At 39.0% G+C, this 16,275-nt stretch overlaps 2 protein-coding genes across 2 annotated transcripts in view; both read right to left on the bottom strand.

Moving 5' to 3' along the window:
- LOC135472672 (E3 ubiquitin-protein ligase TRIM33-like) overlaps nucleotides 1-1,876 on the bottom strand; it is a 34,466-nt gene extending 32,590 nt beyond the window's left edge. The window contains exon 1 of the mRNA XM_064752281.1: nucleotides 1,708-1,876. Within this exon, the coding sequence (XP_064608351.1) occupies nucleotides 1,708-1,828 (121 nt within the window). The 5' untranslated portion in view covers nucleotides 1,829-1,876. The remainder of the gene's footprint in view (nucleotides 1-1,707) is intronic.
- Nucleotides 1,877-10,468: 8,592 nt separating this feature from the next.
- On the bottom strand, nucleotides 10,469-16,055 carry LOC135474020 (uncharacterized). The gene is made up of 2 exons (XM_064754001.1): nucleotides 15,318-16,055; nucleotides 10,469-12,872 (listed from the first exon to the last, which is right to left on the bottom strand). The coding sequence occupies exons 1-2, from the start codon at nucleotides 16,012-16,014 to the stop codon at nucleotides 11,821-11,823; spliced, it is 1,749 nt and encodes a 582-aa protein (XP_064610071.1). The 5' UTR covers nucleotides 16,015-16,055; the 3' UTR covers nucleotides 10,469-11,820.
- Nucleotides 16,056-16,275: the final 220 nt, after the last annotated feature.

Here is a 16,275-nt window from a genome sequence, read left to right as displayed (position 1 = left end):
AAATAAACCCCAACTGAGGTACATTGACGAGAAGCCGTATTTCACCAGTTACGTGTGACAATTCACTTCAGCTCTCACATTGTCGTTGTTGCTCTGGTTATGCTTTCCACGCTGTAGTCTTTTTACCTTGTATTTGGTAAACCTTCTAATACCCTGTTCCACCAATGCAACCCACGTGCTACTAGTCGTCATAAGAGACGTATAGCAACTGTCAAGCATATTGGAGAAACCTGTATTTCTCCTATTTCGAAAAGCAACTGCTTGTCACTCCCTGAAGCGTAGCACCTGGTTGTTCAAATATATACTCCCTTTCTTTATCTAACTTTAGCTCATTCAGTAAAAAGTTGTACATGTACACGAGGCGGATATGTACGTGTTCCTTGTTGAAGAGCCATTTACATAGCTGTTAAAAGGAAGTTGTTCGTGAAAGACCACCAGTATATATGATAGAAGAAAGTCTTTGTTGTGAGACTGCGGCATCAGTGTAAGCAAAGTGTGATCGACACCACTGCACATAAAATACGTATCAACATATTTAAGACAAGCACTAATTATAGTCAATTACAAAACGTATTTTCAAAGCATATCTATCTTAGTAAGATTTGATAGCTGTCACCTAGAATAAAACCTTGAAGGACAGCGCCAATGAAAGGAATGTGGCCATAAAAAACACCTCTATGTCAGTTTTTTTATGTTATATTTTAATATGACGGAACAGGCACTATTTGGTGACACGTGTTATAAGTATGCCAGATAATGTTATAATCTTATCAGGTGGTGGTTATCTTAGGGCTCTTAGCCACGTGATGAATATAATTCACAGTATAGTAGTACCATATAGCCGTGTTAACACGGCCCTGCTGTATACTAAAGAAACTAGATGGGACAGGTGTGTTCTCGAATAGCTTAAACAAAGGTCTACATCCATTAATTCGAATTATCATGCACGATAATCAAGATGTCCAATGGAGTGTCGACGTTAGCAATGTATTCATACAGACATCGCCGTAAATGACAAAGCCTTTATATTAAAGCTGAAAAGATAATAACTTAACTTTGATGAGGTACACAGCACATTTTTTCAAAATCACATTACATCAGATTTTTTCAAACGTAAAATTAGTGCAATCTAAATCTAGCTGTCAATGTGTGCTGTCTTTGTTTGCTCTGAAGAAAAAAAATTATTTGGTTGTCATGTTATAAAGGAATGCGTTTGTAAACCCACAACTGAATACACAGTCGTGGTGACAAAGAAGCTTAGATCTGCACATTAAATATAGAAAAACGACGGTGAGATGTATAAATTGTACGTCTCATTTGACCTTATGTAACTTCTTAACCAGCTAAATGAATAGGACTAATTCTGGGTTGAAGGTGCTTTTGGGAAGATGTCTTGGCTTTCACACATCCCTTTTCCTGTACTTGTGAGATGCCCATTGTTTATAGGTCTGGATTGCCAGATCTAACGAAAGATACTGTACCTTTGTTCTTTGCGATACAACTAACTTCTGAGTTAAGTGCCGATACCCGTATGTTAATGAGATTGTAGTGCCCACTACAGTGCATTCTATAAAACACACAGTAACGGTGCTACTCAGTTTGTATATATGAGTTGTTAAGTAATAGGTTATCTGTTATCTTATGTGCACCTGGGTGTAACGTACACATGAAAGTAAATGAAGAGCTAACCAGGTGAACAACCCTTACCTTCAGCGTGCCTCGAACTTGTGGTTCTGCTCGGCCTCCCGAAGATGTCCCGACCACAGTTAAAACTGCTGCTTCTCGGGGAGAACCTAAAAAATGGGCTGTCAGAGTTATTCGCAGCCATCTCACCTGGCCCAGGGCAGACAGGTGACGGCTTATTGTATGGAGATGATGAGTGTAAACTACTTCTTGTCGTGTAAGCGGGAGCCTCGTTTTCATCGACATCCTCCTTACAAGCGCGACCAACCAGAAACGCGTTCCTGGTGACGGTGTCACCATGGCAATCAAGGGACGAATTCGCTGTTGCTCCCTGACTCTGGATGTAGCGAACCTGGTCACGGATTTGTGAAATCAGGCAACGGACATTGTCAGAAAACATTCCACTTTCAATATCCGATCCTTTCTTGCCTTTTCCATTCTTATTCGATTGGCTTCTATCAGAACCCTCTGTTGAAACTTGAACAACCTTAAAGTTCCTGACTCGAGAGCGTTGGCTACTTGGGTTGTTCACGAAATCCTCAACTTCAACAATAATCAATTTTTTGTCTGCCAAAGTAACAGGGTGAGATCTCTGACAGTACTTTTGCCATCTTTCTTCGTGTGCCATTTTGTATTATGTCGAGGATCCACTTTTCTGCTTTCTATCTGATTCGAGATATAAGCGCGGCGAGTCTTTTATCACGTTGTAGTTTCCACGTTGTTCTGATATGTTCCCAAGCTTGTAAAAACGACTCGAGCACGCATTATATCTTATCAAGATCCACAATTGCATGTATACATCGGATAAAATGAATGTAATTATCTACAGTAACGTTTCTTTTTTTTTTTGTTTTTGATGTTCTGTTCTTTCCTTTTGTATAAGATTATTTATGCTACCAGTACTCGGCCAATACAGTTATAATAGCTCACATCTCAAAACAAAAAAATCCCAATGCTTCTGGAACTGTATTTTTGATTTTTTATCGCCCCTAGAGACGACGCACAGCACCATTTACTGGGAATTCACGGATGAAAGGTAGGTGCAATCAAAACCACACCTTCAGCTGTTATCTTTTTCTTCAATTCTGTATCACATCTGCAGTATTATTTTAGACACTGAAAAGACCAAAAAGCGATTGTAATCATCACAGTTATTAACCAGAGAAGAGATAGGTAAAAGCATCATAGTGTGTAACTATAATCGTTCATTCATCAAATTTTGCGAGATGAACTTGCGTGCCTCACTTGAACGTATAGGTATATTTCGCTGTTCCTGAATGTACCAGTGGAGCACTTATTTGAAGAAATCTTGTCCCATCCCAGATATTTTTCCGACAGGAAGTCCTGAACCATTTTGGAGTTTGGATATCTTTTATGTCTGTGTCCAGCCTCTATAGAGTTATCTCGTATGTCCCAATTTCTTATAATCAGATATTTTAGAATTGCGTTTCCACAAACGACAAGAAAATTATCTTTAATAGTTAATAGTTAAAACCGAGAACTATTTTAAAGCTAGAGAAAAAATTAAAAATGGAGAAAGCATCGTTCAATAGATTCATAGAGCTGTATCTGACAATACATTTACATTTTTTAGAATTTTTTTCTCTGAATGAAATACACTCAAATCTGTGGTTTGTAAATTGGGCTTTATGCACCATATTGCACCGTATGTCGTTAGTGACGTCACACAACATTTTAAAAATTTTTTTATGTTCAGGAGACATGCATTATGAACGTGGCCCATAAAACCCAACAGAAAATATTATGAGTAATAAATAAATAAATATAAAGAATAAATAATAAAATAAGCATGCGTATTTTTGCACGCAATTTCCAGCAATCTTTCTACTGAAGCTTACTTCATTTTTATATATCAGCTTTACCTTCAAGCTTTTGGAGATGATCATCATTGTAAACACTGACATATCCCAAATGGAGAACGTTGCTACATCGGTCATTTTAAACATTTACATGAACAGCTAGAATAAAACCCTCACTGGGATAAACTGACAAGAGGTCATATTTCACCGGTCAAGTGTAAAAATTTGCCATCTGTCACACTATCGTCGCTGCTCTGGTTTTACTCTCTATGCCGTATGTCTTTAGTTGCATTGTATTCCTGCATAAACCAGGATTCTGCTGGTGGACTGAGCATCCCGGAGGTATGAGCCCTATACATTGTTTTAATGTGATTACGTGTTAAATGTGATGACAATACGGCATTTTGAGTAATTCTAGACCAGTGACGTCTAATATATTGCAATTAACATCATTGGACATATTTTTTACCTAATTCTACTTAAACCATGGTGATAGGGGTGTGTAATTTGCTTCTTTTTAAGCATTTAGATGAACAGTCGGAATGAAACTCTATCTGGAGTAAATTAAGAAGAGGCCGTATTTCACCAGTTACTTGTGACCATTTGCCAGCTATCGCACAATCGTCGCTGCTCGGGTTTTACCCTCTATACTGTACGGCTTTAATTATACTGCTATTTCTTGATGATCTTTCGACATCATTAGGTGACACACTGGCGTACAAAGCATAATTTTCTTCACCCTATCTGTTGTGATCACATCTTTCTTGCATATTTATGTCTTTGAATGGGACGTGCTAATGTTCACATACTAAACTGCAATTTTATTAGACCTTCTAAACAATAACGATCAGAACCATTTATTAGGCATTCTGATGTACCTTTGCAGCCTCGATCATACTTAGTGCTTGACTAAACGATAGGCTACATTTTTAAAACCATACATATTTGAAAAATGTGTTTAATATAGTACAATTAAGAACGTACAGCATAGAGAGTAAAACCAGAGCAGCCAGGACAGTGTGATAGCTGGCAAATGGTCACGCGTAACCGGTGAAATACGCTGAAATATGATGAATGTTGATTTTTCATGTTTTGTTTCAATAATATACTTGAACATGTATACCTGCTGTAATATTGGATGCGTGTTGTTATGTGCACGTTGCAGAAATCGCTCTACATGTTTATATATGCATCTGCTGCTGTACAAAACACCCCTGACGCCTGATCCCTCGCATTGTTGTTTGGATTATTTTAAAAGGAAGAAAACAAAACTAAACTAATACAGAAGAAAAAACTATCTTGAATGGAGAACACTGATAGTTGGCAAATGGTCACACGTAATCGGCGAAAGACGGTCTCTTGTCAGTTTAGCTAACTTCCGGTTTATTTATTTATTTATTTATTTGATTGGTGTTTTACGCCGTACTCAAGAATATTTCACTTATGCGACGGTGGCCAGCATTATGGTGGGTGGAAACCGGGGAGAGCCCGGGGGAACCCACGACCAGTTCCGGTTTTATTCTGTTTAAGTAAATGTTTAAACAGTAGCAGCTTACACAACCACTAGCACCGTGGCTTAAGCCGACTTATGTACAAAAATATGCAGTAGTGTCGAAAGCAATAGATTAGATGTCGCTGGTCTAGAATTACTAGAAAGGTACCAGGCCGCGGAGATGCCTGCATCAGCAGGTCATCCTTTGTCCCTAATTCTGCTTAAGCAATCATGCTAGGGGCGTCAGAAATGATTTAAGCATTTATGTGAACAGTTCGAATTAAACCCTACCTGAGGTAAAACTGACCAAGGGCCGTATTTAACCGGTTACCTGAGACCCTTCGCCAACTTTCCGTCGTCGTTACCGTGATTTACTGTCTATGTTGGAACTTTTGTATTGGTTTAAAACGACCAGATATATAGTAATTTATTGTACATGTTTTGTGATTGTTCCGCAATTTGTGATTTGTTTTGCTATGGCGGGTGTCTCTGTTGTAATGATAATTATCTGATGCAGGCCTATTGTGCCATGCTCTATAGAAAGATTGAACGAGTGAGAGTATTTGGAAATATGTATATGCTACAACACTGGCTGTTTATTATACACATGTAGTTTTTGCCAAAACCTTGACATGGTTGAATGACAAGTTACACCTGTAACATCTATGGTATTGTGTTATTTTTATCTTCAAGGTGTCATCATCATTATTTTTTTCTCTTGCTATAAATACCATCGTTGTAGCAAAAGTTAATGAGATGGAAATCAAGGGGGACCACTCTCTACACCTTAGAAAGAGATATACGCAACCAGCTCTGAAATATTTACGGCTTAATCGCGGGTTGAGCCTTATGTATACTTAGAGGTATAATGTACAAATTTGGAACAGGAACAAATGAATCAGTGTTAATGGCTTATAGGTTAAGATAAAAATATATGATCTGTTTTAATGATATCGTTATCATTAGACGCTTACACAGAGAAAAGACAATTTACATCCTTCCTGAAATTCGAATGAACATTGTTCACTTGTACCAGAAATGATAGTAATATAACATTTAGTGCATTAATTGATCCAATTTGGTATCCAGAAACATTAATGTATTCGTCGTTTTTTTCTCTTACGAGTGGACGTAGTATCCATCATCTCTGGCGCTCTGACTTATAAGTTTATAATCTGCTTAACCAAAGGTAAAGGTACATTGTAAGGGGTGTATAAGTGTTGAAAGAAATTGCTCCTTTTGATGTATGGACTGTTCCATTAAAGCGACAGTGAGTTTCATAATTTTGGATGAATGACGATTGGTATAACAGTATTTGTTACGACACGTAGATGGTATTTGTTACGACACGTACTTGGTATTTGTTATTTTTTTTTTTTTGATTGGTGTTTTACGCCGTACTCAAGAATATTTCACTTATACGACGGCGGCCAGCATTATGGTGGGTGGAAACCGGGCAGAGCCCGGCGGAAACCCACGACCATCCGCAGGTTGCTGGCAGACCTTCCCACGTAATGGTATTTGTTACGACACGTACTTGGTGTTTGTTACGACACCTACATGGTATTTGTTACCACACGTACATGGTATTTTTTACGACACCTACATGGTATTTGTTACAATACCTACATGGTATTCCTTTCCTTCGGCACATGGCATCGCAGAATAACTCCTTTAAAACAATACGCATCATTATTACTACATCATCGTATTAATTCACTACATCTTTCCGTATTCCGTGAGTTCCCATATTTCTATTGCTGTCTCATTATTCTGATTTGTTATATTTTGATTTTCTAATTAAATTTTGTGCAATATTAAATTGTGGATGCAACTTACCGCTCCCCAGTTTTCTATACGGAATCGTTTGTGTCGAGCTGTCTATAAAGCATCTGTGGCATACTTTAGCATAAGACAGCATTTTAGAGCATTGACGACAGTGTAGTACAGTTGGCAAATGTTCACACGCGTTTACCTCAGGTACGGTTTTATTGTAACTGTTCATGCAAATGCTTATGAAAATATCAACTTGCATGCCTTCTAGCACCGTGGCTTAAGCAAAACAAGGTAAAACAAAAATGCAGTTAATTAGACGTTACTAGTTTGGACCCTTTTTATCCAGACCCTTCCGGGTCGCCTGAATATATATATTTCAGTGCTTGAAAATATCAGCCAAATGTTCTCGTAAAGTAAACCGGCTGGTACCGAGAGTGCAATCAGGATTAGTCAGCCAATCAACCAGTCAGTCAAAAACTGGACCTGTTAAATATTTCAAGCAATCTACAATTAATTTAATCAAGTCAGATGATCAAGGATACACAATCAATCTTCCATTACAGCAATCAATCATTCGAGCAATGTACCTTTCAATGAGCCTACCAACTGGTCGATCAACCATTCAATCATCCAAGGGTTTAAAAATTTACTGTTCAAATCAATCAACCATTCAACAGGCCGAGGGTTTAATCATTCAATCAACTATCCAATCGATTGACCATTTAGTCAATCATTTAACCGACGAAGCATTCAATCAATATTTCATTCGATCATTTAATCACCCATTCAATCAATGTTCCGTTCAGCCAGTCAACATGTCAATCAATCGTTCGTTCCTTCAAACTAAACTAAAACTAATTTTTCAATTTAAAGAAGCAAGAATCAGATGATCATATACCATGTAATTTGTCTTTCATTTGATCAATGTGTAATTCTATCATTCAACTGTTTGATGAACCTTCCTATCATTTCTGCAACCATTTGTCAGTCAACAGTTCTATTGTTCTATCGTTCAGTGAATCAGTCAATTAATCAATCAACCAAATATCCGATTTCCATCGAGAAATTATTGGGTATGGCAAATTGTCACAATGCAACGCCATGAAGTGTTTCTAGAAAGAGACACCTTACGTGACAAGTAACTGATTACGTGTTACATCCACATGGGAATGTAGGTCTACACGTAGGGTAGATAAACCGTCAGATGTTTTAGTTCACTCTGTGGTTTAAAGAATTATCCGGAAGGCTAGAGATATTTCCCCAAACCAGCAAGACAAACAATAACGAAAAATTATTCTCTTCTTTATTTGTTAATAATTATCACTCAAACTTATGAATTATTTAATAAAGAGAATTCAGCTAGTCAGTTTTAATCTCTCATTTTGATCCTATTATCATGAGCCTACAGTATTTTTCATTCATCTGGTCACCAGGTAATCATGAAGATTGTTCGCGAAGGTACTTTGCTCTTCCGGGCAATTATACCTTAAAATTCGCCCACATGCGCTGATTCAATCAGCCAAAAGGGTTTGCTTCCTTATAAATCTTTACTGGTATGTCTTAAAAGTTGTTGTGATCTTTAACAGAGTTGTTTACTAATAGACGATTTGCACCATACTACACCTCATTAGAACCTTCTTGAATGTTCACAGGTGAGTCTTCTTTCAGTCATTTGTCAACCACAGCTGACTCTACGTGACAACCAAAGAAAGAACTTTATGAGTTATTAATGAAATCTTTATAAGTGACTAATGGTTATTGCTAAGTACAAAACATGGGTACGATAGCAAAGCACAGTCAAAAGGTCACTTAGTATAAACGATACAAAACCTTCGTTCATATGTAAATTAATGTAAACCTCTTTTTACCAGGGGTTGGTTGATTTGTGACCTATGTTTTCATACATTACACAATCGTTCACTTATAAACCCTCGAATAGATTTTAATACCAAAAAGATGCGACTCAACTGGTGATTATTATCTAACTTCAGAAAGTGTAAGTCAAAATATTCTTATCTTTTTATATCTTTAATGTATTCTAAACATGTTTAGGAGAGTTTGTATACATAAACATGGTGGTAATCTTTACGAGTGTGAGGCGCTTGAATAAATCGAGACGAACCAAAGTACCTTTCATTGTAGATTACTACTTTCCTTACATAAAGTCTTACACCTAAATGACTGGAATCCAATTTAACTGCGGTTAAAGATCACTGGATGCGAAGATGTGGCTTACAAGTTATAGCGAACAACATTTGAAAATGGGAACTAACCGTCTGAGAGGTGACTATCAGAAGAGAGAATTCGACGTTTAGACTCAATGTAAAGTTGATCCAATATACACTGGAGAGGAGGAAACTTCCAGTGTTCCAGATACACAGGTTCGAAAACGGGCTCTTCTGCTTCAGGACAGAACATTTGATGAGGAAAGCAAAATTCTTGGTGTCATTAATTTGCAGAGAAAACCAAAATTCATCGTGTCATATGTACCTAGATGAGAGTGAATAAATTGACACTTGGAATAGTTTGCTTTGCAGTGATTAAAACACATGTTCACAATTAAAGCTGTACATGTGTGCAACTCGTACAGAAAAACGTCCACGTATGTGACGAAGGCAGTGATAGCGAAGACTTCGACAGAGATAACCAGTTAATGAGATCTAACTGAATTCCATTGCGATGATTTAATCTGTTCTCTGGTGTTATAATCAATTTTCCACTTACAGACTTACAGATCGTTGTCTTTCGAGGTTACTCTCTGACTCATTTCAGACAGTAGCCACCCAATCCTTTTATTAGTTTTATTATTTAGCCAATTATCAATATAGCAAGCCAGACTAACCTTACACTTTTACTGATCAGTGTTTAGTCACACGATAAATGGACTCATATCACTGATTACTGTTAAGCCACTCTATCGTTCCCCCTACTTCATTGTTATAAATATAATTAAAGACGTACTGCATAGATAGTAAGACCAGAGGAACGACAACAGTGTGATAGCTGGCAAATGGTCACACGTCACCGGTGAAACCCGGCCTCTTGTCATTTGACACATATTTTATTCTAACTATTCATGCAAGAAACACACGCACCCTAGTTATGCCATAAAGCCATCTTTGCACTATTATCATTGTTAAGCCACACCATCTTTGCACTATTACCATTGTTAAGCATCACCATCTATATCATTGTTCACCATCTTTGCACTTATATCATTGTTCACCATCTTTGCAATGGAATCATTGTTAAGCCACACCATCTTTGCACTTATATCATTGTTAAGCCACACCATCTTTGCACTTATACCATTGTTAAGCCACACCATCTTTGCACTTATATCATTGTTCACCATCTTTGCATATATATATCATGCTTAAGCCACACAGTCGTTGACCTTTCGTGAAACAGTGGATTTTTTAAGATAAACCACCAACCTTGAACCAGCTACATTATCTTTGCATTTGCACCATTGTTAAGCCACACTATCTTTGCATTTACACCATTGTTATGCCACACTATCTTTGCATTCATATCATTAAGTCGCACAGTACTTGTACTTATAGCACTGTTAAGCCACACAGTTGTTGAGCTGTCAAGAAACAAACAGTGGCGTTGTTAGATAAAACCATCATCATTGAAACAGCATGTAACCTTAATTAATTTATTGGATTAACAAAGCAGTATATAAGACGAGTTTCAGGAAAGATAAATTATTTTTATTATTAAAAAAAAACAAGTTGCTCTTATTCTATCGGCATTTTCGTCCATAAAAAGTACAGCACTCTTTGGAGAAACATGGTTTGTAGTAAACAATTAACACTGTATAAGGAGGTTAACACTGGATGAAGACGTTACATATGCCATTTGGTGAGACTAACAATTCGGATCATTGTCTTGATCTTTGAACAACACTATGATATTACCATTTCCTTGCACTAGTCAAGCTAACATGAAGATGTTCTGCGAACAGACCTAAAACGATACTTCGATCTTCAAAATGTTTAAAATATCTCATTAACAACATGTCTAAGTCGTCTTCAAACATTCAGCTTCTCTAAAACTATACGTCAACTACTGATGTTTAACCATTGCAGCATTTATTAATATCATAACTAATTTGTCTTCGAACGAAAGTCTCAAATTCTGATATATATTTAAAGGTCCTATAATTAATGATGTAAAGATGGCAGTTATAAAAAAGCGCGGGTCGCTATTAGGTTGGGAGGAGAAGCAAAACTAATATTGAATACAGCAAGCGCCAGATGTCACTTACTTTCACTTTCTCAAGCTTTTGTAAGATCAAACATTTCTTGAAAATGGTAATTTTTAAGAATGACCGGATCGAAAACTTGTCGTTTCCCGCCCTGGGTAGGAACAATCGTGTTAGTCCACGAAAAGACATCTCTAAGTGGTTCACAAACATCCGTGCCAGACTTCTGGCACTGAGAATGTGTAGGCGTCTAAGCCTTTCCAACCACACTGTCCAGGAAGGGTAGTAACGGAAAGTTTCATGGGAATGAAATATCCTCTCCAACATAACTATAACAAGCAGGTAGAAGCAGTTTCTGTTTTACACACGAGTTATACAAGACCGCACACTTTTGGCGACATTATCGAAATGGAAAGCTAAATACATGTAATTACTGGATCCATGGGATTTTGTGGGATAAACGTGTTCTCCAGTTGAACCCTGTGATTCTCGCTTTCCGGACAAGGACGTGAAAATATCAAGGTAGGCCAAAAATAATATGAATCACAGATATGGTGTAAATTCTTGGAACGATGAGAAGTTACTATGATTTCTAGTTGTATGGATGGAATAAATATTACCAGTTATGTTGGTTTGGCAACGGGAATACACTGTTATTACATGAAATGGATGTATCTATATTGCGAGTGCTGGAAACTTAGAATATAAGACATAATTTGCTTCTAGGGACAGTTCGCCTTAGATTACTATTTGCAGACATAGCCTCGGTTACACACACACATATACAAATATGAAATTTTTTAATGATTCCCTCAAAGGCCACCATACAGTTATTCCTACGAGTGTTCGAATAAAACTTCTCCAAATTCAGACAACTTGAATATCACATTTGTCTGTTCAGTATCATCGAAGTCAAGAGTTGCTGAAAACTCTCCTTGGAGCTTGTCAGGGATTGTCACTTGGTCTGCAAGGATTTCTTTCAGCTTTTTATGGGTAGTGTATACCTGTTCCACGTTTTCGTCATCTTGTGCATTTTTAAGAACATCTTTCGTCGTTTTAATCTGCTCTCGTCGCTTCTGCACCAATTCCAGACACTTAGTCAGGTCATCCTTTTTTCGCCCAATTTCTCGAAGTGATATTTCTGCGAGTTCTTCTTCGCGATCATCAGCAGCTGTGCGGAATTGCTGGAATGTCTCCTTTAGTTTATTAATAACTTCTGTACGGTTGGTATCCAAAGTATGGATAGCACCTTCCAAGATTGTTTTCGACTCCATTAATTCTGAAGCGTGACTTGCTAATTTCGATAAGCACTCTTCGATCAGTGGCTTGTATTTTTGTAGAGCGCCCTCTATATTCATGACCACGTGGTTGTCAGATTGCATGTGATCCAGAACGGTACAATCGCAGCACACGGGCTGAATGCACGTCTCACAGAAGAAGTTCAGTGGCTGTGTTTGATGCCTGGAGCAATAATTCACCACACAAGATTCCGAATGAAAGACAAGGTCTAATAAAGACAGGACAGTGCGATCGTTCGGCATTTTCTTTAGTTCTTCTTGGGAAATTATTCTGGAATCTCGGCACGTTGGACATCCAATTCTGACGGCGGAGGGCAGGCGGTTGTGGTAGACGCTTACCATGGCTTGTCGCTGCTCAATCTCCACCCGAAACATTTCCAGAAGACAAGCCAGACAAAACGTGTGATGGCATGGTAGTAACTTTGGTGATCGGTCTGTATTGTTGAAAATATCTCCACAGATCAGACACTTCAAGAACATTTCTTCCAGTTTTGTTTCGTCCAGGATAAGTTTCTTCTTGGCAGCGGGACTCTTGGGTGCCTGGGGTACCTGCCCCGCCATCATCTTGGCTCGGATTGCTTTTCTCTGTTCTGAAAGGGAAACAAGGAAGTGGTAAATGTAATGAATTATAACAACACCTTAATAAACCAATGGCGTCTTTGGAATTCCACATGGGTTGAATTACTCTACTGTATGATGTTTACAGTTCTTGCTTTTTGACATGCACTTCATTATTTGCGTTTTCACATCTAAATTTACATGAAACAAACATCTACTCTCGCCGAACACCAATACCAACAAGGTATACTGCAAATAATATCATCTTGTCTGTACTTTACTGTTTCAGATCGTTTTATGGCTGGAAAACACATATTCTTGTAAAAGTTGTACACTAGTGATGAAGTTTGCTCTCGACCGTCATTAACAAATAAAACTGTGGCGATGTGACAAAGAGCCCTTGAGCAGGAGGTCAAACAAACCTACGACACTCCTACGGGATTCTCTCCCTTCTGACATTTTGAGAGGATGCATTGCAGTTCTGGGCTTGTTTAAATTAGCAGTGGTTTGTCTCGGCTCTCTACGTGAAAGGTTAACATTGGTAACACGCACATAGAGCAGGAGACGAGAAAGCCTAATATAGAGTCTTAGCCCCAGAAGTCGTCTCAGTTTAAGGCCGTAAATGCGGAAAATAAGGCAAAAATGCGTGAGTTTTTGTAAGGTTTGAATAACTGCAGGCTGAGACCAGTGCATGAGTCATACAATCGTCAAAGCAACATCACAAGTATACACTTGAAAAAAGTTTCAAACTGGCTTTCACCTGTCCTGCGTGTATTTCATAAGCGTCTAGGTAACTTACGTAGCCTGGGTACCCAGGAGTCAAGTGAACAGGGGTGATATTTAAAACCTAGCCCAGGGAATTATATGCTGTTGACTTACAAACATGGGTATGCATATACCATTATATACAACAGGCCAATATCATATACAAGATCTTTTAAGTTTCAAGCTTACACGCTTCAAATACAACACTAACTTCAGAACAACTTTATTTTGAACTAAATTATGACTTGATGAACACTGTTTCATGCGGCCAAACCAAATACGCTCTTTTATTGTTTTCCAGATATGCACGTCGGTCTGGTTTCCTTGTAATTTTAGTATTTCTTGGAAAGCGAAACATCCACACGTCTGAAAGTGCACAAATGACACTCAACATGACCTGTTGAATATTTGATTTAGCCATTGTTTGACTTATAGACTAGTATGCTAATAGCCATCATATAGTTTTTTCTTCCGGCCACTTATGTACTTGGCTGTAATCGTTCATGCCATCGAGTCACTGAACTATGAAAAAGTGTGCAAGAAGCACTTAGTGGCTAGATACAAGTAAAACTTTCTTGGCCCAGGTCTATTTCCACCTAATGAATCCAGTCAAGGACAAGCTAAATCTTGCTCGATCAGCTGTACACACACGTCTCAGTTGTTGGTTTCAAAAAATAAACTGAACTACTCAAGCGAAACGAAAGTCCCTTAACAGCTATATTAGCAACAGCTGCCTTTGTGACCATATTTTCACATGGATGTCAAACCGATGTGACTAAACCTGTTGTATTAGTAATGCAGCATCGACAGTTCAGATCTCCGGAAGATTCTATTTTTGATTCGAGTCGATAATCAAACTTGATCAATTTAGGTCACGGTGCTGATAATTTGAAATTGGTCTCACATTGGGCCGGAATGTTAAGGGTATTGCTGGGGTGACCAGAGGTGAAAGATCCCAAACGCACGTCACGCGGTTCTAGTGAAATTATAATCATACAAAATAGATAACTGTTAAAATTACAGACGGCCTTGTTCATTATCACAGAGAGTAAACTGGATATTCAACTTTAACACACACAATGTTGCTTTAGAATTCAGGCATGGCAGATATATGTTTATAGCGTTCAAGTATTACTATCTTAATCTAAGGGGAGGGGCAGAGAAGGGTTGAAGAGACCAAAATGTAACAACACGTCCTTTCGTGTAAATATTGCAGTAGTATCATATGTAGCGCTTGATATTAATATCAAAAGTGACAGAGTTTTATGACATACAATGTTAGGGTTTCTAAGTCAACCCTTGGGCAATTGTCATATCCTGGGGCACAATGATTGTAATTCATATATTGCTAAAAACACTGTCACAGTATGCTCTTATTACACTGCATGTTAATGTCACGTTATGAAATGTTGGCACACAACAACCTACGTTTAAATTGCCAATTCTTAGACAAAGCACACAGTGTTTATATCATAAAATTCTGGTTGGAAAAAGCATTTTAACCTTCGGTACTTGGAGTACCCTCATAATAGCCAAATCTAGATACATCTGGGATTAAGATATAGACGGACCATCTTAATCTCAAGTTATATGTATTACTAGATATTATCTAATATTTTTGTCATCGTTATTTGCTTACAAATTGACATATTTTCAGTTCAAATGAAAAGGTCATTGACAATTTCATAGTGTTACACGTTAAATCCACTCACCTTTCTGCTGCTCTGTTTCCATATTCTCTGTCTCTCCTCCCTCTTCGTTGTTAGATGTGGTCGGGCGGTTTGGGGGTGGGGACACACTTTTGGTCGGCTGTAGGGCAACTGCCTCTCTCTCTTCAGCCCTCTGGCGAGCCTGTCTGGCATAAGACATCGTGGACGGAGCGGAAATGTCAGAGTTCGTCCCGTAACGATCCTGGCTCGTGTAAGAAGAGTAGTTAAAGTCTATAGGTTGTGTTTGGTAGCGTCTGCCACCAATGCGATCCGGCCTGAGACGACTTGGTCGCTCCCGTCGGGCAATCGCCTCATCTATTCGCCTCTGGGTATTGTGTACGTAATCATCCCTCCTGCTCACTGAGTCTGGGGAGTAACGATCCGGTCCATCCCGCCCGTACCCTAAGGCGGGTCGGGGACTCATTCGTCCCTCGTACGGGTCGCTGTAGAGGTCCTCCTGTGAGGACCAGCGTACAGAGCGGGGCTGATACGCCATCATGGCGCGAGAGGTCCTAATGTCCTCAGCCCCTCCGCGGTACCGCCAGCTGTCTCGGGCTGACCGAGGCTCCGGGGGGCCGTTCCGGATAGCCTGAAGTCGCCCCTGTAACCGCGATCGACCGCTGAGACGAGAGTTAAAGGGCTCCTGGCCGTAGGATCTGGGGGCTATTCCCGGCCCCAGGGTACCGAGTCCCGTGTCCATTGGGTGGGGTGTATGAAGGAGAGGTGACAAGGTTCTACCTGAATCACTTGGGGCGCGAAGCGTGGTCAGATCGTCACGTAATACATCCAGCAGGCTGAAGGGTAGATCGGAGCCGGAGCTCTGGCCGAGCTGTAGTCTCTACCTCTGCCGTAGTCCCGCGAGTCCTGCCCGAAGTTACCTGTAAACTCCAGTCTACTGCCTGGTGATAGGTTTTGTAGGTCCGTACTTCTCCCATCAGCGGGAACGAGGGTCCCGGTGTTC

Source organism: Liolophura sinensis, chromosome 8 (assembly GCF_032854445.1).
Source record: "Liolophura sinensis isolate JHLJ2023 chromosome 8, CUHK_Ljap_v2, whole genome shotgun sequence".
Taxonomy (NCBI): domain Eukaryota; kingdom Metazoa; phylum Mollusca; class Polyplacophora; order Chitonida; family Chitonidae; genus Liolophura; species Liolophura sinensis.
The sequence above is the reverse complement of the archived record's forward strand: the minus strand, read 5'-3'. Positions and strand labels throughout refer to the sequence as shown.